Raw genomic sequence first — 22291 nt, 5'->3', positions numbered from 1 at the left:
CTGACTTTGTTAAATAAGCATATACGCCTATCATAGACGATTACTACGCATCATGAGCATTTGCTCTTCTTAGGTATTTGTTAACAAACACACCCGTGCAATTAGGTAACACAAGGCAGTACGCGCTTTATAGTAATATCTACAATGAACACGTGTTACGTAATAACACTGTACATACATATATACATATCGAACATTTATTCGATGAAACGAGCTTTCTAGTCATATTTAGCGCACTGAGAAAGCGTTGAAAATTAAAGAACTGCTACAACGGTGTGGGTAATGTCAACTGTTACTAAGGCCGATTCGGGCCATTGCAATCAATTTGTCAATTAGTTTTTTGAAGGGTTAACTATGTTCTTTCATTTCAGCTTTAACTTAAATTAACCTCTCCCACCTCATTTAACCTCTTTAGATCATCACCACCATGCTGTGCTCATTTATGTAAACAATAATCGGAACACGAACGAGTGAGCGGTCCGGTGTGTCTGATCGGTGAGACAAATCTTCAAAAACATAAATGTATATATAGTAGAGTACTTTAAATAGAGTCAATATAATCACGTATAAGCGGTTTTTACTCGTGAACTTGATTGTTTCTTGGGTGGGTCCACCTGGGCTACATAGCTTGTAAGCTGACTATTGTTAGTATTATTATAATTATCATTACTATTATTATAAGCGTTAATCTGAAGACTAGAACGTGCGCTCGCATAAGCACTCAATCTTAGAGTGGATCGTGCGCTAGATACTTTCGGCTTTAACAAGTCGTTTATCTGCGAATTATATTCTAGTTCTTCAGTACTGAAGTTAAATAGTTCGGGAAGCGGCTCCGCATTAGGTAAGCAGCACTCTGGCAACCGTAGCTCGTCAAAAAATGAGTCTGCTAAGGAATCCCACGCTGTTGGCCTGTCACTGGGGGCGTACCTCAACAACTGCAATAGAAACGACCTCGTATTTTTTGACGCCCGGCAATCTAGTACATTGTTCATATCTTTTGCGGTAAGTTGACTGGGTAACTCATTGTCCTTTACGCCAAGTTTGATGAGTTCACGTTTCGTTGGCGATCCTAACGTACGCAAAATTTTTTCGAGTTGGTCGGCCGTATTGTGACCTCGAAACAAGGGCGCTAATCGGATCATCTCACCGAGACAACATCCAATAGACCAAATATCTATCGCACAATTGTAACGCTTATTACCGTAGAGCAGCTCAGGCGCTCGATACCAACGCGAACAGATATAAGCAGTGTTTGGTACACCGTCGGTTAGAAGTTTCGCCGAGCCAAAATCGCACACTTTCAGAAGGCCTTTGGAAAAGTCGACCAGCATGTTCAAGGGCTTAAGGTCACGGTGCGCGATACCCCGGTGGTGCATGAAAGCTAAACCCCGACACACCTGCCACGTAAAGCAACGTATTAAAACTGGTGCAATTGGAACCTGCTGCTTTTTGTGACGAGACACGAGCACGTGCAAACTCTCAGGCATCCATTCCATAAATATCAATTGACGAGTCCGCATTTGACACATACCAACGGTGCAAAAATAACGCAGTTTTACAAGATTTGGATGATTCATAAGTTTCATCATGTTAATTTCTCGCATCTTAGCCCGTTTTCGACTTTTGACCAGTTTCATGGCTAGGATCTCTTCAACAGAATCCGGAGACTCTACTTTGACTTTGAATACCGTTCCGAAGGTGCCTTTGCCACATTGCTGGAGTACTCTATAGCAAAGCCTTATCTGGCAGGTTCCGTTGACGGAGTCCACTGTAGTTTCTTCCCAGTCCTTAGAGTCCTCGCTAGAGCTGCCTGATGTTGTTGTTGCTGTTGTCGTTATCGCTGTGACTGTTTTAGGTCTGGCCTCTGGATCGGATTTTTCGCGGTTGGTTTGACCCCCTTTTTCGGACTCGGACTTTCGCCCTTTGTACCAATTTGTGAGAAACGGCAGAATAGTAACCTCACGCTTTTTACCCATGGGATCATTGGTATTGGATTTTTAAAGACGTCGTTGTCGAGGGATTAAGACGAATCGTGCGGGCATTGCACAATCGATAGTTTAGTTGCGAGCCAAAACAAAACTGCCTCGACGCCAGCTAGACCAAGCATAGCTTATTGTAATATGTGTATAGCAATTTTTCGATTATTCTTTTACCATTGTTGTAGCGAAGCATTGATATTAACGGTTTAGGGGGTGAGCAGACATATATGTATACCTGATAGGCAAGGCTGTGCAGACTCTTCAGTGATAGACCTTTGTCATCTCCGTGAAAGAATTCGATCAGATGGCCTAACGCTGTGAAGAGCCGTTGAAAGAAATTAGCCTGTTCGCCAACATTGTTTCGAGCTGTTATGGTCAGCTCTTGGAGGACAACCCGCCATACGGCCTCCAATACTCGGTAGAAGTTCACACGCATCAAATTATTGTACAACACCTAACCAAAATAATGGGGCAATTAAGATACGATAGAATATACATTAGATTGTTCTTAAATTTACGTTTATTAAGTTGCTGTTACAATGCTTATTTAAGGAAAATGCCTGTGCAAATTGACATCCTGATTGGACGAGGTAGTCCAATAAAAGCTGTAGGAATAAAGGAATATAGTGCGAAACTAGGAGAAAGTAGCGTCTGACATTAGGAGCGGCCTAAACGTCACAAAGCAGCTATAGGGGTACGTGTGTTATACAAACCTTTAAATTGGTGTCAAGGTAATCTACAAGTGGCGCCAGTGCAGATTTAGTGGCCACCTTTTCCGGCGCCCAGGCAAGATGAAATAAAAATTTTTTCACGTCAGGACGCATCTGTGGAAATGGAAGATAAATCATAGAAACATAGGTACATGACATTACAATGTGGGGCAGCCTTAACGGAGAGTAACGTTTAGAGAATTAGGTCCAACTAGGCTGTAAGGTAAAGCGTTGTTACGATAATAATCATCACCATCATAAAGGCGAAAAACAAATAGATGTTTATGGTACAGAGGCAGCAAAACCAATTTGATCTTTACATTAAAAAAAAATGCTGTAAAACGTCAAAGAATAAGAATAATCATAGAAATCATCAGCATCGTGGCAGCCGTAACATCGTATAACTAGTCCTAACTTTTTCTGTAAGACCAGCGATGACCGTGAGTATCTTGTGTATGACCTCGTCTTCCGCAGTATGCAGCTCTGCGTAGAACGCTGCTCTGCAACGATCGGATGCTAAATCGCTATCGACTTTTTCTACAGCCGCTAAAATTTTGTCGAACTCTAACTCTTCTTGTAGAGGTCGTAGTGCCCGTCTGACGTGCTCAATGTTGTTGATGATAATACACACCTGCAACTCAAAACGATAAGGTATCACTGAACAGCGAAGTTCATTCGAGCCAGACCCAGTGTTACACACCTGCCCGTCAATGGGGACCTTTAGGCAAATACCAGATCTTCGTGTTTTCCCGATCATGTCTTCTTATAAACTGCTTGGAATCTAAGTTGGCTGCCATTGAACTTCCTTCTACAAATAAACTGACATTGTTAATCAGGGCGATGATTTTAGAAGTTGTCAAGACTCTAGCTTAAGGGACGTCTACAAAAAATTACTAATTTTCTTTATCTGGCATGAATGCTAATGATCGTATCCAACCCTAGCGAGTACCACGTTCGAACCATATTCGCTAGTTATACCATGCCTTTTATTGTTATGCAGTTATGTACAAATTGTATCATCAAAGATGAATGATTGTTTCAGTGGTAAGACGAGGTCCGTGATGTACTACAAATTTACGGAAAGCCATGACTACCAAATCTACGAAAAAGAAAGACTTGTGTTTCTTACGAAATAAAAGAAAGGCAAGAAAAAAATTCATTTTGTGAGACGCCGATTTATCGTTCTTCGACCTTTAAACTGACGTTATGGGCTACTCGTGTATAGGCAACGCTTCTATATATTTGACATCAATTTTTGCTTCATCATTCGTAAAGCAATGAATCACACACTGATAATAATGACGTGTACATTAAATAACAGCAATTTATGTGGACTAGACAAATCTTCGGAGAACGAACGTTCTTACCTCTTCTGTAACGTCAAACTGTCCGTCTTCATCATAGTATCCGGCTGTCGTTAGTTTCATATGGCACAGGTTGCCGTAGAAAATTGATCCGTCACAGATTGCCTGCCATTGATTACGTGTTAGACGAATGGACGGCTTAGCAGTAGTCTGTGAATGTCATTATCTAAATGCAGGCATATCGATGCGTGTATTTTAGTCTTCCTGCTAACTGTTTCAGTTATTCATCTAAATACCAATGCGCTCTATGGCTGCTGTTAACAAGATGGTTACCTCGAGGATGCGAAGCACGAAAGGATATGCTGTCCGAGGATCAGGCCATGAAAGCTGCTTCCAGAACTCCTTAATTTGGCCGAAACATGCCGTCGTATCAACGGCTGATGTACTGTACTGCACATTCGTATCGACAAATCTCAGCTAAATAAAAATACACAGATACGCACGCGATATATTGAAAACAGTAAGGCAATTGCAGAGTAACTTAAAATGGATGGTCCACTGATTATTAAGATAAAGAGATGGCTGTAGATATGTATGTATTTTATATAGATAAAGGTAACATTTATAAGCTGCGACTGCTGGCTGACGATTGAACGAAACAAGCCGACAAGTAGCTCAAGTAATTAGTGATAATCAACTTAATTGTGTTTGCATTAGGTTGCCTGGAGCTATTTGATGGGCCGAAGAACTCAAACCACTGGTAGGTGAATGTTTTTTTTTTTTTTTTTCGTAAAAACTTTGTCTATCCTTGATAGTCGACTGACTAGATGTACTCATAATAACAACTTTAGGTAAATATGTATAGGTTTAGTGCTCAGCGATTTTGTTTACGCCTCTACGAAATGAGACTGCTAATTGAAACTGTCGGAAAATACCGGGAAAGGAGCCTTCGGTGAAATAAGTTTATTACTAATGCAGTCATATTTGGAGGTTGATAGCTACGAAGAAAATAAGGGCTTTTCGGAAAATTTCTATGATTTCAAAAATGTATCGTATATCGTTTATCATAAGAGTTGAGCAAATTGTCTCTGTTGTGTTTGAAAGTTTTTTTCACCTACCTACCTACCTAACCCAACCTCAATCGATAAGAAATGTATTTTTGTCTTTTTGTTGTCATCTTCGGTGCTTAGGTTACAGTTTCATACCAGGTGCTTGAGAGAATCAGGTAGGGTGTAGTCAGAGGCCCTATCCATGCTATTTTTTTCAAGTTCCGCGAACACAAGAACCCGTTCCCCCGATTGAGCTTTTAAAGCGTGTGTAAAAAGCCTTGAGTTTTCCGATTTTCATGCTAAAAATCATTTATTATTTTTAGAACGGAAATTGGATATAACGAACTCTTGTTTTACCGGAAATCCTCTTCCCCAGAGGTTTCATTAAACACAGAAACTTCATTACAAAAAGGTGACTTTATCTCTCTTTATTTTATTAAACGATGTCTTTATCTCTCAATTTATCATGGTCGTATAATACACAATTAAACTACTGAAGTAGATGGCTAAAAACTGTATGGAAATATCTTCCGAATTTCGTTCGCCAACGGGTGCTAAACAGTATAAACGTAGTTCGAAATCGTTGGTCCGCTAAATAGCCCTGGACAATCAATACACTTGATTGCATAAATTTTATTAATTATACCAGTAGGAAAATTATTAAAAAAAAATATATATATATATATATATACATGTATATATACAATATTACGGAAGTAAACGTGCGCAGACCTGGATTCTCTGGTATTTCAAATACACCGCTGTCAACATTTTTCGAATGACGTTTGTTTGTTTGCTTTGGCTACACAAGAGATCACCTTGACCCAGCTTTCGATCTCTCTTCGACAGGGATTGATTGAACAGAAGTATAGCGTGACGGTAGTATGGCCGCTTACAACTCTACCGGAGCAGCTTTCAAATCACGTATTGCTGAGAATAACAAATTTTTGATGCAAAAATACTATAGAGACGTTATGATATTTCAGTATTTGAAATTAAACTTGGTGCCTCACTTGCCTAGCCCGTATTTAATGCGTTAAAGTGGTAATATGTATAAAGAGATTAAAGAAAAGCTATTGCAAAAGAACACTGGTTTAACACGACTTTAGAAAGCATTACCTCGCAGTCAAATAATGGATGCAATAGCTCAAACACAGAGCTCTACAAATAGACATTCAAACCCGACAATGCACTGTGATTTTAAAGATTATTCGCTTTGAAACGATTGAAAATCTCATTTCCGACATAGGCGGTTTGCTTGGTGATAAAAAAAAAATAAAAAAATAAAAAAAAAAATAACAATTCCTTAATCTGTTTGTAGCTCGGACAAATAACGTGCAAGGGCATAGAATAAGATACATTATTGAAATAATCCGCATAATCACTGTCGATGTTCTATGATGTGGGCCATAAACAGAAATTACCCTAATAAACATATCATTCCTGCAAATATGGTACGCTATATGTTGGTGAAAAAACATCTCCTAATTGATTTATTAGTGCTTGCGACCGCTAATATTGATTTTAGAAGAATAAATCTAATCACAATACGGGCCTGCTATATATATATATATATATTACTCGGAAAGTTTCCGGAAAAAATGGTATTTTTTACAATTGTGTACACGGTGAAGGACCACACGTCCCAATTGCTTGTGCTGTTCTCTACAACAACAACAACAAAAAAAAGACAGTCGAATACGCAATATATTGTACCTTTTTGTTTGCAAACAGGAATCCTTTTCCCATCTGTAATACGTTTACTCAATTTAGTTGTTTTAGCTTAGTTATGTTATAACTGGTAACTGTCGAAATATAACTCTTCTCGAGACAGCAGTAGAATCAACGGGAAAAATTACCTCGTAATTTATCTAGAATTCGGGCGCGTACCGATAGGAAATCTACGATCTACTGAATGAAAATTTACAGCAGAATAAATACAGATATAAAAATATATTTTTGTTTGGTGATTAACTAAAAAAATTACCTCTCCATGTTACAAACCTTCCTCTTGACCTTATATTGAAATTGTTGTTTCTTAGCGTATCGGCGACACTGAAACTAATCATTTAATCACTACTTACCTTCTACATTGGCGCATGTAAGGAAAAAAAAGCAAAAGTTAGTATCTATATTCTATATCGTAGAAAAAATGGCTTCTGCGCTTACTCTTACCAGTCTATATAAAGTATGTACTTTAAGACGGAGTTGCATGTTCATTTATAGGAAAGAGGCTTCGAAGAATCAGAATTGTTTTTTCCGTGTTATTATGCACGTTTCGGCTTCGAGAGAACCAGCTATCTGGAATTATCTCTTCAGTAAAACATCGAGGACGTGCCCCGCCAATGGTAGCCGGGGTAGACCTTGCTGAACATACCTGGGTTTCTCCCAACAGATCTAGGAAACGGCATGGCAACCATATGATTATATATATATATATTATATATATTACTATGAGCTTAGTTTTGTTTTTCGTTGTATCGGAAACTTGGGGTCTCTTGAATTGATAGATCTCTTGTCAGTGCAAAGATTTGAACCCGTGCAGCTGCATGTTCATCGTTCTCTCATGGTTGTAATGACAACGCGGAGAGTTGGTCTTTAGTAGTCCTGCTGTTTAAAACAGACGTTTGGTAGGGGCTTTCTGCTGACAATGAACAACACGTACCCGATCAATTTCTAACGCCTTTCGAATCCGCAATCGCGCTCTTCCTTTAGCGATTATAAACCATGATTGCACTGCGTCTGTGAACCAGAGCTGAAACTGGTGAACGGCCAACTGGCGTCCGTCGCTGCAAGAAGATTAAGAGCACATATTTATACGAGGCCTCAAGTGTACGTATATTTATACATATATACATACATATAGTGCGGGTATGGTAACGAGCAGCATCGCATATGCACATTGGACATTGTGTGAGGCTATACAACCTAGAGGCCTAACCTAGAGCGCTTGTTTTCATTAAGTCTGAGGACCCCAATTTTCGTTATAATCGTCTTACTTTCTGATCTGTTGTATTACTATATAATTGTATAATTTTTTTGTTGCAGTTCTTCCACCATCCGATTTTAATAGATAGCAGTTATTTTGCGTCAGTTATTATGTCCTCTTTTTATAATTAATTTGTGGTTTTGCAATGGTTAATCCATCATCTCCGTCAGTTATTCAGCCTTCTCAATATAAAACTGAACTACACTTTGAAAAATATAGGGAAACATTAGGTTGCTCAAAGGATAGGGTGAGTTAGCAGGGTAGGCAATAAAATCGATTTTTTTCAAAAACCCATTTTTCTGCAACTGTGCACAGCTTTGTATATGGGATGCTTTAGGACTTTTCAACAATTTTCGAGATAATTGCCGCGGAAAGATTCGCTTATTTCAGTCAGTCTATTTCTATATTTTTTGTCATAATATTTTTTCGTCAAGCCAGATTTTTAGGCAAGAGACATAAAAATCCTGTGGTTATTTTGTTTCGACTAAGCAGCTCTGATTCAGCTCACTTTGGGGAGCCCGTGATGTCATGTTACAGTTTGTGAGCTTTAAGGCGATCTTGAGCAGGTGTTAGCAGGAGCAGAATTCATTCAGTCACTTTTGAAATGACTGTGATCGTTAGGAGTGAGGTTGTGGGAACCATTTCACCTATATCATACACCAGATTTCTCTGGAAACAAAGTGTCATGTCTAGCTAATTTTGAACATTCGCAGATCAAAATTTTCTTCTCAATTCATTTATCATGTTAGCTTACGTACAGCTCATCGTTAGTAGGAGCAATGGATTAACGATCTCATATCGAATTTGAGCAAAAAAGGTAAATGTGTCTTCCGAAAAAATGCGTTCATCCAAATTTTATGCCGGGGGAAGTCCGCAAATATTTCGAGTTAAACGAAGTCGGTGTAATGATTAACAATAAATACGACTTTTATGGTTACATTTAGGACTCTATACCGGGCTACCATATTATCCTAAAGATATAATTATGTTAACGACTTTTGCCTGTCAGCTGTCTCAAAGTCGCCCCTGGTAAGGTGCAGCTTCGCGAAATCAACCAATTTTGTGTAGTTGGAACAACAAGTTTTGTGTAGTCATATCAAACACACAACCCTTAGCGTTGATATAGCTGCAACTTTGTGTGCTGCTTGGCTATGTACAGGCACACTGAACATCGGCCTATATCACGCAGAGCCTTAGGTTATTAGTTAGTCGGCGGAAGTGTGCTTCAGTCGGCCATAGTCGTTGCCCATTCGGTACTGGACGGCGGTCCAAAGGAGTACTGCCACAACATCGCTTCACGCCACAGAACGATTGTCTAACATAATCAATATCTACTATGGCAAAGAGATAACCGTCCGTCATTTCCCGCTTGAGAGGGAGACAATTAAATACATACGTAAGTCCATAATATTTTTGCTTTATCACTTTTAAATACAAAAGAGATATGATACTCACGTCAGTGTGATGGTATAAACTCTTGGGTAGAGAAAAAAAAAACATATATAATGTATAAAAGAAATTGTCGTTTAAGTTTAGAACGCTCTGGCTTGGGACCTGGCCTTTCATTTAGCTGTTTTGAGAGCTTCTACTTTGTATTGCTACTTGTGTTGTAAGGCTTTTTATTTTAATCTAGAAGCACTTTGGTACCGGCCAGCTGATTATTTTTTTATGTACATTTACGCCGCTACCTTCAGCGGCTACCGAAAATCATATTTTTTAAACTCGAATCTGTTTTTCTAAACACAAAAGTATCTTTGTTTATTAGATGCCGTCCACGTCGTTTGATTTTAGCTTAAAGCTTACGCCATTCATATTAAGTCATTCTATAGCAGGTTTTCCACTGAGACTGTACCGTAACGTCGCTGGCGATAATTTATTATCACCATAAGCTTTAGTAATAATCCGCTTTCTAGTAAGTTTTGGCAACGCGCTATTGATCGAATCCACGCATCGTATAAAAAGAAAATAGCACAATGGGAGCGAGTGTGGTAGAAGCTTTTATGAGTTATACTTTTAATCTTTATATTAGGCATAAACGAGTACACTTAAAAAATCACATGATGGTTTAGCCTAATAGAAATTCCCCGTTATTGGTTTATGGCCATGGCCTCGAAACATTCGTGAAAAAACTGTTAGAACGGTGTGTTATACGCACACACACAAAGACGCGTATCGATAACAGGTATTTAACAACAACTGTCGATCCCAAACGAAGTCCACACTTCATCGGCGGTCGGTGAAGATCTTTAGCTAATCAATCACAAGCACCATAACTTCATCGCGCCAGCTCAAACAGCGTTGCTTTGCTCTCGCCTATATTGCTGTACTGCATCCTATTAGATTCGTGTTGATCTTTTATTCTCTTTTTGGTTATCTATTTTTTTTTTCTCTAGTCTTTTTTATAGGATATGATCTATATTATTTTGCTCTTTTTGATTTATTTTCCTGTCATTTTTTCACTGACAGCCAGATTTTTTTCTACGAAATAGAACAACAATGATTCTAATTAAAGTGGACTGGTATGACATGAGACCGAACACACATAACGAACGGACTGGTAAAAACTATACAGTGTTTTTAGCTGAATAATATTGCAGGTAAGCGCATGCGAAAGGCTACGTTCAGCTAAATACTGGTCCCGCTAAATGTATGGATAGTAATTATTCTATTTTCAACGGGAAAAATTACCATAAAGTTTGCCGCTTAGTTTTCATAATGGACTGGTTGATGTTGTTTCATAGAAGAGCATACCGGCAGAACCATGCTAAACTATCTGTCTTTTTGTATATAACATCCGATACTTACGGCCTTAAGCATTATTTTCGGCCTACGAAACGCTTGCCTATGAAGGGGCAAGATCCGGTCCTTTAGAGGTATGCCACAGATGCTGTTTTATATCAGAAGCGTATTTGCACGCGCATCTTGGTTTAGATACTAACCGCTAAGGTCATTCCATTTATTTATATTTTTGGAACAGGTTCGTTGTTTTGCAACGATTGCATGAAATACATTTTATCGATTACACGTTCATAGATTACTGAGCTTAACAGCTCAGTTTGTTTATCGAAGGCTTACATCTTATAGATTGACATATAATATAGCATTCTTCGTCTAATTGCTCCTTGCACCAAAAGGAACTTGCAAGTTTTTTCTGCCCATTAACATCGGGGCTTGCTGCTACGTCTTTTTTTCACTCATGACGTCGACTATAAGTAGGTCAATTCGTGATTTCAGCAGCTGCTCACACGATTGGTTAACAGATGCGAAGTAGGTGTTTATGTTCTACGTGTTCAAATGTGAAACTCCACTGCCGTGTTAAGGCTTACCGAACGTTTGCCATATATTGCAAGCTGTTTGTTACATCACAGTGTGAACTTGGCAGTTGTTGAAAAGAAACTTAACGAATTATTATTATTTTAAAATATGACGTAAACAGCTAAATAAGAAACATGGGGCACGTAAAAGCGATCTCCGATATTAGATTCGTACGGCGCACGTCCGTCTATTTGGCTTGCGCAAAGAGTAACGTTATTTCAGAGGTTATTACCCACCGTCTGCACGACATATAACTTCCGATAATTCATTCACAAGCAGATCCTTCAAAGCAAACATTTGTTCAATTCTCGGGGGCGCTATCGGGAGCTCCGCATTCTCGTGACTTCCAACAAGACACTTTTGTGCGTCGCTCTCATTTTCCTATACCGAACGAAGCTCGTATGCTAATACGACTTATCCGCTACAAATAAATGTTGTGTTCTCAATTTGACCCGAATTGAGAAGACCTTTTTGAACAGGCTCATTCGTTTATTTTAATGGTCGTAGCCCATCGTAATGTCATAACTCACTCGAGTTGGTGCACTTGGCGAAACTTTGCAAACTCTTGCAGCGCCATGTAGAGCTCGAACAGTGCGATGCCTGTTGCTACAGCATCTTCGTGGGGGTCCGACGAACCCGGGCCACCAGAAAAGACTATCGTATGTCCCGCCGGATTCTCTTGGGCAGCGATGATTGCTTTTACCTTTTCGGCCAAAACGTCATGCACCTGTGAACGGAAAGGTAGGAGCAAAGTTGTTACACGACAACATACATTCCGACCACGCTCCCATACTCGTATTAGATACCGTTTCGTTTGGCCATAGGATGCGTACACTCGAAACGTCTATGACGTGCATGAACTGCGAAGTCCTTCTTTCGCGCACTCTTTCGAAATCAAAGCCTAGGAGAAATTTTTTATTCACCAGAACGTTTACGACCGCTAACAACCGGGAGTTCTAGGAAGTGACGTGTGTTGACTATTGCGACATGTTCTCTGCGATTGAACATTTATCGTGCCTGGTAGCAGTGGTCAGTGCCAATCATTGACTGCCCCAGTTTACTAACAGTGAACATTAACTTAGATAACCATTCGAGTCGTTGAAGCAGCGCCCCCCTGTTGGAGTAATAAACCCACTCATAAATCTAGTCACAATTAACTTTACGTGCAAGGATCCGACCAGGCGTCTGTAAGGTTAGCTGCACTTTATATCTGAAGTTCTTAGTCGGTAAAACACTTTTTATGGGAATTTGTTAATAGCCTCATGGAGCCTTTATTCATAAATCACTCGGGCAGCAGGTGCTGAAAATTTCAAATTGAATATGACCATTTTGGTAACGTAGAAAATATTATATATTTGTTGAACTTGTTAACTAGATGTCGTAAAACTCTGTTTTCTTGCTATCTGCCGCCAAAATGGATTACCTATGTTAGACGAAAAAAGTTTTATCTGTATTAATTGCAGTACCTCATTTTGTAGACGCATCGCTACTTCATCCGATATCTGCAATAAACGAAAGGGTTCAGTAAAATTTGTCCACATGTCTACCAAATATTAAGATAAACTAAAGTAACGAGTGGTTTTCTACTAATGCTGTGACAGCATTCATAAGCCTGGGGGTGGTAATGCTCAGCCGGTGAATGAAACAAAACCTGGTGAATTGTATGCTAAATATGGAGCTGGTTACTACCCCACCGTACTCCCATGTTTCCTAGACGTCAGATTTCGGAAGCCTGGATTCTTCTAAACTGCAATTCTTTCCATTTCAGCTCAAATGATAAAAGACAAATATGCAGGACTGTTTACAGGTAAGGCCATGAAAATCTTATTGTTTAGTCCGATTTGTCTCATGTCTACAAAGTCCCCGCATGAAACCCTTTCTCCAATGGTATATTAGATGTAGGTCAAATAAAAGCTGAGTTCTTAAGAAGTCAAAACTCCGTGCTTCCTAGCTACGGGATACATGGTTGAACTAACTTCGCCGTGAATGATTAATTACCATTTTTTCAAACTGCTTGTAGTTCGTTGCAATGTAGTTAATCCCAATGAACCTGTAAATTTATTCTCGTATTTTAGGTTAGAATACTTCTACTGAAAGTTACTCATAATGTTGACGTTGCATAGCCTTCAATAGAAGCATAACTATTGCTATCTATGGCTAACACTGAAAACAGAGACTAGCTCTGTTCCGTAACTAAGCTATATGTCAGCTAGAATCTAGCCAGGATTTCTAACATTAACTGCTTGAATCTAGCCATCTGACCTATTCAGCCTGAACAGTACGAGAGCCGTAGAGATCTAACACAAATTTAGCCAATTGTTGTGTATCTCTTAGTTAGCGATCCAAACACAAAGCACATATGGGTAGAACCGAAAACAGTCCATTCAGGTATTCCTCGTAAAGTTCCGGAGCACAGTTTGGCATACCATTGCTATGGATCTACAACCTCAGATGTCACAGTCTTGAGGTTATATATGTATGTATATAACTATGTATTACACACGTTTCAAAGAGATGATTATGATACTTTTCGCCGCGCTGAATGTCGGAATTAACGGCGTTGACAAGAAGTGAAAGTGCCGTAAGTGTGGCACGTTCTTCGGTAAATCCTGATCCGTTTAAATGTTCTTGTTGGTGTTGCAGGGTTGCGTTGAACCATTCCGTGGCACCTTTCTGCTCGTTAACGTGATAATGACAAGAGCAAACAACGGATGCTTTGTTTATTGCGCGACATTTCTACATTGTATATTTTATGTTAATTATTCTTTAGTACCATACAGGTCTTCTATGTTTCTATGTTGTGTACTATGAAGTGTGAGCTTACTTTTAGTGCGTTGATCACCTCTACGGTTAACTGATTTCGGAAAGGACAACACCATTTGAACGCTTTCATTTTATAGATCAGGGACAAACACCTGAAGGTCAAAAATAGGCAAGATCCGGCCATTAGGTAAACTTACTATCTAATTAGAAAAACAATTAGTAGCAGGAATCCAGCATTTCTAATTATTGTAGAATTTAATATGCCATGCGAAGGACCGGTTGTCATTTTATTATTTAATAACGAAATCTTTGCACTAATACTATTGAGCAAAGGAATGTTTGTACATTATAAACGGCTATACACGGTGCGCACTATAGGGCTATATAGAACGTAAGTGGCGTGAGCAGTCAAAAGCTTCTCGCAGACACTTTGTATCGACGTACGACACGCGTCTGTGTCTGGACGACCACCATAAGCTCGGTACGCATATAAATAGAGACTGACTTGTATTTTCATTGGGTGGAGTTGACAATCGGCTAAGCGTAGGACACCATGCCTATTACTCATTCAATCAGCTTTTCAACAGCAATTTTTAATGGCGAGTCGCTGAAGGGTTTCCTGCTCCATATCCTTACTTAGTTAGTCCTTACTCGTTATAATCGAATAGCTGCGACGCTGTCAGCAACCGTCAGCATTATGGCTGTGGCCAAGCACGTGGTGACGTCTCGGACGGCTACATATGCACTTAACTTATCGTAGTCCACCAGAAAGACCTTGACTTTGTTAAGGCGTGTGATCTCATTATTTGTCAAGGCCCTGGCCTCGGCGCTCGGTAGAGGACACAGCAAGGAGCAGCAAGCTATGGCAGAGGAACTTCGTTTGCTCATACATTTTATTGAACTACAGTTTTCCCATTTTTTCATATCGACGCATCGTCTATGACGGGACAGCGTCAGAGTCGTTTACGTCGAAGGGCTCAGGCAGATATCATAGCTTTGGTAATGTGCTGTTTGGCGCCCACAGATTAGTCTGTGTCGCTGGCGATTTGTTGGAAGATTAGATAATATTGCTATGTGATAGCTGTATGTTGCAGTCGAGTCTAAAGCGTTTGTGTGCTCGTGTGATGAGGGCTCTTGTATCGGCCATCCCTATTACGGCCGCCAGCATAACCGATGCCACGAAGGAGACAGAGAGCATTATGAATATCTTTCGCAGCATGTAGTCCTTCTGGCATAAAGTAACTGACACTGATCTCTTTTCTTGAATCCAGCCAGCTGTTTCTTTCGTGTGTAGAACATAAGCCCTGCAGTTATCTGTTCCTGAAACTGTGTCCGTCCCGATGCCAATTTCATGTCACTTTATGATGCTCCTCTTTTTCTAGCGTCGACATAATGGTTTTGCAATTAGCAACATAAGCGATGGCCTTTCCGATTAAGGGTGGTGCAAAACGAGGTAAGTAGTGTACGAGGTGATGGACGTAAGTGGTACTACGGCCACGGACAGGAAATCGTGCAGATAAAATCTACCTGCCCTATTATATGCGCATATTACCGTAAAGGCACCGCTTTTAATTTCGATAACACATAAAAAAAATCTCATGCTTTGTTGGAATTTGATTACTTGGGTCAAAAATCATGCCGAGGAAAATACCGTTTTCAAACATGTCCTTCAGAGGTTAGTATGGTTTTTGTGTGCACGTTTACAAACGACGTGCACATGTACGCACTATACTTGAGACATGAATAGGTTTATTGTAGTGATGATGGCGATTTATTTAAGCAAAGAAAACATACTTAAGCATGTGCACCATTTTGTGTTCGGCTTCAAGGTTTGCCACAGGAATGATGGAACGATGCTTGGCAATGACTTGAAGACAGAGGTCGATCATATTATTGAACGACTCCGCCAACGATGCTTCCTGTAGGAATAGAAATTGACGAATTCGTGAGGCCTATGCCTGATCACGTTTGCACGAAGCGGCTTGACGGTCAGAATAGCAAACACCCACAATAAAAATGTTTCCTCGTCGTACGTACCTATTATTGGAGCTAGCTTATAGACAATCGTACACGTATTACTGATTCGGACAAAAAACTTGGCAAGTTAAGCTTTATTAAAACCTAGACTATTAAGTATTTTTCCGAACTGTAAAATATATTTTCCGTATTTGTTTTTTTAAAAAAAGCAACCTCGTCTCGAGACAGCGCCTTTTCCGAATGTTCCCATTTGGTATCAACGTCTTCGAGTAGCGAATGGAGTAAAGCATAGTCGAGGGGTTGCGCTTTTCGATTTTGATGCCTTTTGGAGATCGCCACCCATCGCGAAAGACTTTGCTGCAGCTCGCTCAGGTCACCCTGAATCGCATGTTGATGCAGTATCGTCTGCGCGGCACGGGCTACTTCACCGGGCCATTCCGAAGCTTTCTGCAACAAAAAAAAAAAACCTCTATTACTTTGCTACCTTTTTTTTTTATTACTCTATTGCTTTTACTACGAATGGCGAACGCCGTGCCGCGTGCAACGGTTTACAGTACGCAGCATTGAATAGCTTCATACATCGGTCATGTCTAGCGACTGGGAACACTCTGGCCCAAGCGTTTATACAACCGAAATTTCAACTGATGCTTCATGCCCACCGGGCGCTTCCCAACACTGTTTGCTTTAACGGAAGCAAAAGGTTATTTTAGCCTTGTCGCAATTTATCCATTAGCTAACTGCATTACTTCTGTTAATTTGTTGCCTCTTATCGCCATTGTCTCCTTGTGATTATAGGTCTGTGGTTTTCTAGGTGACCCACTGCGAGGAACTAAGTGGCTTGAATTGTCAAGGTGTTGACTAGGGCTCTATGAACTTGGCATAGTTACCTCGCATCAGTTTTTTCACCAACCTTTATCAATTATCCCTTGTTCCGACTGCACGCAACCTATCTTTGTTGTTGTATTTGTGTCTCTCCGTTAATACATTAAAATTATTTCGTAATCTCACAGTTACGGGACTAAGACTAATTTTAAAAGGAAATATATTTTTCATAATGTTTTTTAGCACACGTTTTATTTTTCTACAACGTCTTCTCTTCCAGCTCAAACTACAGGTGAGAAAAATCGTATTTGAAACAATCACTGCATGTTAACAGATTTCAACCGAGCCGCCTGCAACGGCTTATCAGCTTATTACAAGCTTTATACTATAGCTAAAAAAAAAAACAGCCGTACAACCTGTTAACGCAGGCTCGCAACTAATTAAAACTCATCCTTAGGATAAATATGTTCAATTGGCCTGAGATATCAAATGTGCAGGCATATTGTGCTCAAAGTCACCACACTTGCTGTCCTAATATTCCCAATAAATTAGGAATGTTTGTTCTGAAAGCTCATTAACAAAATCGATTGACGGAGCTGTTTGTGACTATTGGTACCAATTAACGCGGCAAACGTCTTTCGTATTGGCATCCTCACTATCTGCCATTTGTTACCGTGTGCATGGTACAGGCTCTTGGCGATAATCTAATTTCTGTCGTGAGGTGAAGTCAAATAAGTAGAACGCTAATCAGGCAGGCTCACTGTAGAGAAAGGCCTTAAGTTTTCCTTAAGCCAACAGCAGCGCATAAGCTGCCAAATCATTACGTATTGTCGGTGTTTTATTAAGCGAACGATAGTACAAACTTTTTTTTTCTTTTACAGCGTACGAATTGACAAGCGACAATGAGCGAAACACTTTCCTATCAAGCGGTTTTAAGCTGCGGAAGGCTAGAATCGTCACCGGTGCCATTACACCATCATACTTCGTATGCTTGTTTCATTTCATTCAGACTGAGTTAGAGCCACACTAAATATAGCTAGTAACAATGTCTATCCATCCGCTAGTCCATCGGCGTCTGAGCCCAGAGAAACCCATAACACGTTCGCTGTTGTTGATCCTGTGGTTACGGTTGTGGCTGTTCCTGGCTGCAACCTAAGGACATGAGTCGCCCAATGTCTGCCACTGATGGGTGAACGGCAAAGCTAGCAAGACTAAAAAGACATAATGAAATTTTGTTTCAACGATATCTTTCTCTTATTACCGAAAGCAGGCGCAAACTGGTAGCTGTTTTGTGACAAGCCGTGTCCCATTTCGGTATATGCTACACTCAGAGCTGTCGAAGTGATAAGTTGAAATAATAGTAATGTAATCGTACTTAGTAATTTAGGCCTACCCCGCAGTAGTGCGTCCTGTGGGACTGAGCATTTATATAGACCATACTTGCAAACTTGTTTATGTTAAGAATGTAAACTGTAAGAAATACTGACATACATAAAGGTAGTTTTCTTCATAATCTTGTGGAAGATAATAAATATTGGGTTGACCAATAGTGGGGATGTTGCTAATGAAGGTTAAAAAGGGCACGGTGTTTCTCGGCACGTGACCTACATTTTGTTTTCAAATAATCCGAGAACTAGCGCCTTGGTCATTAGTTGTTGCCGTTAACTTCTTATACACATCTAACCTCCATATTTATGCGCACGAAGTACCGAAGGCCTTGTGTTACTTCGGCAAGTTAAGAGGTCCACGATAAAGGCTACAAGCATATGATATGCATATTAACAGCCTGCCGAAGCTATTCGGCGCATGGAAAATTACAGAAAAAAACTTTTACACAATACGCTATGAATTGGACAGAGTGGGTAAATATTTACATTTGAGTTCTTTGCGATATACGTCTGTAGGCTGTTTGAGTATGAGCAGAGAATAGAAGTATAGCATAAACTAACGAAAATTAACGCTTATGATTTTGTTTGTATTTTTCGAAATTGGCACCGCTATTTGAATGTATCAAATATTGGCGAAGGCGCGGGGGCCCCGTTCGTTACATAGGTAAGCATTCTAAGGGTAAGAATCGCAAGGTTAGAAAAGGCAACTACACCTCAAGACCTGAAACGGATAAATAAGTTACTACGATCATGCAAGTGTTTAAGCAGCGTAGAGTATGGGTATTGTACTTTCTGTCAACTCAATATGAGATTGCTCGGAGCACGAAAACACTGAAAACAGAAACATGTTTGTCATAAACTGAGTTTCGATAGAAACACGTACGATGCACTCTAGCGTCAATATGGACAAAAAACCGCCTGGGTTACATTGTTGCTATAAACGAAATATGGGTCAGGCTGGGCCGCCAACTAAGCTAGTCAAAAAAAGTCGCCAGTGCCAAACGGACTCGGACCTCAGGAGAGATTCATACCGAAAGTGTGCATCAAGGAGATTCATTATTATGAGTTATGTCCAGGAAGGGATAGTTAAGGCTGTTAGATATCTCGAACTATTGGTGGGACACTTTGAGAGTTGCATCGATACCAAAGGCGCCAACAATAAAGGTACGGTGCAGTTACCCGCCCACGAATTCGTGATCACCCTATTTCATATACTGTGCACCTTTGCGGAACTTCTAAAAAGGACTAAATGCTTCAATGTTCTTCGAGCTGTTAGCACTGACCCGTTAAATATAGCGTTTGGAAAAAAACCTCATGGTCATAAAAGACTGAAATAAAATACGCGAGAGGTTTCTGCATTATTTCATGCTGGAAGTTGTATTAGATTGGCATGCCATCTTTCCTCGAAACTGCCACGTGGAAGCGGTGTGCTTCAAATAATTAATGAATTGTATACGTATGCCGCTAATATTAGCTAAGAGACAGCAGTAAATCACTTTGTCCAGTAACGTACACCCAGGTCAAATTAAGGGATGTAGCAACAATCAAGCGCCGCAGCAGGCCGACGATAAAGGTAAACTATCGAACCTGTACCATGTACTACGTACATTGCTGCTGGCTTGTATCAAATGAGCATGCCCCTTATTTAGCGGAAATAGTTAGCTCAATTGCATAAACGACATGATACTACCTGGTAATTGGCGAGCGTATGCTGGATGAAGATATCGAGTAGCTGATGATGTTCCACGACCTTTGCGAGGGAAACAACAAAAACGGCATGAAAAACGTCAAGCATACAATATTATCTTTGCATTCATAAACTATTTGTTATTATATTGCGGTTCGGTAAAGAGTTGCCACCAAACTACATTGAAAATAAACGACTTTGAACTGAGAACAGTTCCAAATATAAGGCTCGGAGGTAACAATATTAGCTGACCGTTAATCTGTCTTGTTAGGCACCGTCAACGGCGACTGCCTATTTATACAAACGTTGGAATGAAATCAACAAATGCCAGCTGCTTCAGTTTTTTTACTTGCTACGACAGGTTTGTGGATATCTCTTTAACGATAATGAAGCTAAAAAAATTCATATTGTTTTTGATCATCTAGCAACCATCGAGAATGTCTAGCGGTTGTGTTAAGACGAGCACCTGTAAAGTGGCTCAACGTTCGGTATCTGTCACTATCGCTTGGGCTTTTGGCTTACGACTTTTAGCTGCAGGGCCCGCTAAATGGAATTACGTCGATGCCAGATAAATGCGAGATAACCAGGGCTCATATAAGCTTAGCTGTGGGCGCACTAGATGAGAATAAACCTCCGTCGACACCTCGAACCGAACTATTGGTTAATTATTAAATATGTTTTGTTAGAATTGCTAGGTCGGGTAAAATCGCAATTTGAACTACGGTGCACTGTACTTTTCGCCTACGGAGTTTCATCACAAACGATTACGGGAGCCGTAGTGGCATGGAAAGGTGCACAGGCTTAACCTGATAAAAATGCGAGTCGTTTCACCTTGTCCTATTTTCCTCTTGCCACTGATCCCAGACATACGTTTGTAAAGATTACTTCCAAAAAGTGCTGTTTATACCATGACAGTAAGTAACGACAAGGATTCAAAATGGATACATTGCTCTCAGCAAAACGCTGTCGAAAGGCTGTCCTATACTTTAAACAAGTTCTCATCAGCGAGACATTAGATCAAAGCTGTAGGACGTCTTTAGTACGACGTCTCGCCGCAGGACAGCTCTACTCTTTACCTTTTATTTTTATTTATTAATCAACTGTCCTTCGAGACACGAATAAGTTTAGTCAAATGTCAATTTTGACGCTTAAAGAGGGTGCAGCGACAGAACGCGGTAGAACTTGAACAATTTGGCTACTGGAACTTTAGTTAATCAGATAAACATCACATTCAAGATCTATCATGAACAGCTTGATATAGCTGGCTGTTTGTAAGTCTCGTTAAATCAACGATTTAGTCAATTACAGTAAGTTTTGAATTGTACTCTTGGTGAAATCCTTACAAATTGATTTGTTTCAAGTTTATGAAACATATGTCTTTCAAACTCTTCGTGGTTAGTAATTTGGAAAATGATTATAAATGGAAGAGGGAATACCAGGTTGGGTCGAAATCTTACGAAAATTATCGCACGCTATCAACTGATGCATCTGTCGAGAAATTGCTCTTAGTAAGTTAACCAATTTCACTAAATGGCCGCTTCCAGAATTATATATTTTTTCAATTTAATCTTTATGGATCTATTTCATAATATTGGCATTGTTCCTTTCTCCATCACATATCACTGCTGTGGCAAATATATATTGTACGAAATAGTTAGTGATGAGCAGGACGAGCCAATTCGGCCCTCGGAAAATGTTATAGGTAACAATTAAGGTAAATTAAAGGCTGCACGTATCGTTAAGGCTAAGGGTGGCGATTATTAGGCGCCGTTCTTTTTTGGCTGATAAGCTTGACATATGCTTTTTTTTTGCTGATAGCGGAAAGATTAGAAACGAGCTCACTAGATAAACTACAATAGACTCAAAACAGTTTTTTTTTTTAATGGAATAGCCAATCCAAGAACCGTTTTGCTGATAATGTTTTCAGCTATGCAGTTATACATGCTCCTTTGAATTGAATAACTCATAACGATGAACTGCGGAAGCAATGAATCGATGAATAAGCCGTTTGTCATCTCTCCCTGCATGCACACCTCTTTCCAGTTGTCTTCACACTGCGCAAGGCCGCGGTCTTCTCGCGTTCCGAGGGAGAGTCGCAGCCTTATCTGGCCCTGCACCGAAGAACGGGTCGTTCGTCCTTCAAGAGGAATCCACCGGTCGATTCCTGATGACGGAATGTCCTAGGTTCGGCACAATAGATTGAATTTTATTAGCCACTGTTAGGATAGCGCTAACGATATGCCTAAAAAAAACAGTGCAACAGCGAGGGGAAAGAAAGATGAAGACGTGGGATAAAAAGATTTTGTTT

At 40.0% G+C, this 22291-nt stretch overlaps 2 protein-coding genes and 1 long non-coding RNA gene across 7 annotated transcripts in view; 1 reads left to right on the top strand and 2 right to left on the bottom strand.

Annotated features, from left to right (window-relative positions):
• The window catches only part of unc-13-4A (BAI1 associated protein 3), a 71877-nt gene that overhangs the window by 4257 nt on the left and 45329 nt on the right, over positions 1-22291 (bottom strand). For 2 of the 3 annotated variants that reach the window (XM_086971133.1, XM_022844753.2), the window contains exons 9-23: positions 22017-22163; positions 19987-20046; positions 16300-16533; positions 15904-16028; positions 14171-14261; positions 13850-14019; positions 13345-13396; positions 12813-12848; positions 11877-12073; positions 7708-7831; positions 4327-4470; positions 4057-4158; positions 3105-3320; positions 2693-2803; positions 2215-2433 (exon numbers count right to left, since the gene is read on the bottom strand). In XM_086971133.1, the coding sequence (XP_086827259.1) occupies positions 2215-2433; positions 2693-2803; positions 3105-3320; positions 4057-4158; positions 4327-4470; positions 7708-7831; positions 11877-12073; positions 12813-12848; positions 13345-13396; positions 13850-14019; positions 14171-14261; positions 15904-16028; positions 16300-16533; positions 19987-20046; positions 22017-22163 (2028 nt within the window). The remainder of the gene's footprint in view (positions 1-2214; positions 2434-2692; positions 2804-3104; positions 3321-4056; positions 4159-4326; positions 4471-7707; positions 7832-11876; positions 12074-12812; positions 12849-13344; positions 13397-13849; positions 14020-14170; positions 14262-15903; positions 16029-16299; positions 16534-19986; positions 20047-22016; positions 22164-22291) is intronic. The other variant, XM_086971132.1, reaches the window with a different exon arrangement.
• On the bottom strand, positions 789-2038 carry LOC111266910 (glycogen synthase kinase-3). Its single transcript, XM_086971134.1, has 2 exons — positions 1202-2038; positions 789-935 (listed from the first exon to the last, which is right to left on the bottom strand). Exons 1-2 carry the CDS (start codon positions 1974-1976, stop codon positions 913-915), a joined length of 798 nt encoding a protein of 265 aa, XP_086827260.1. The 5' UTR covers positions 1977-2038; the 3' UTR covers positions 789-912.
• Positions 7783-22291, top strand: part of LOC111266914 (uncharacterized) — a 16401-nt gene continuing 1892 nt past the window's right edge. The window contains exons 1-3 of one of the 3 annotated variants that reach the window (XR_002684319.2): positions 7783-7874; positions 13115-13153; positions 22027-22167. This is a non-coding gene — a long non-coding RNA (uncharacterized LOC111266914). Of the gene's footprint in view, positions 7875-8848; positions 9428-13114; positions 13154-20453; positions 20898-22026; positions 22168-22291 lie in introns of those variants that run through there. The other 2 variants (XR_002684321.2, XR_002684320.2) reach the window with 2 other exon arrangements.

This window comes from Varroa jacobsoni, unplaced genomic scaffold (assembly GCF_002532875.2).
Source record: "Varroa jacobsoni isolate VJ856 unplaced genomic scaffold, vjacob_1.0 scaffold_1127, whole genome shotgun sequence".
Taxonomy (NCBI): Eukaryota; Metazoa; Arthropoda; class Arachnida; order Mesostigmata; family Varroidae; genus Varroa; species Varroa jacobsoni.
The sequence above is the reverse complement of the archived record's forward strand: the minus strand, read 5'-3'. Positions and strand labels throughout refer to the sequence as shown.

Coding starts and splice junctions, on each gene's coding strand:
- LOC111266910 (XM_086971134.1), bottom strand. CDS start 1,976: ATGGGTAAAAAGCGTGAGGTTACTATTCTGCCGTTTCTCACAAATTGG. Junction 936..1,201: donor AGCGCCTGAGCTGCTCTACG/GTAATAAGCGTT, acceptor TTTCTATTGCAG/TTGTTGAGGTACGCCCCCAG.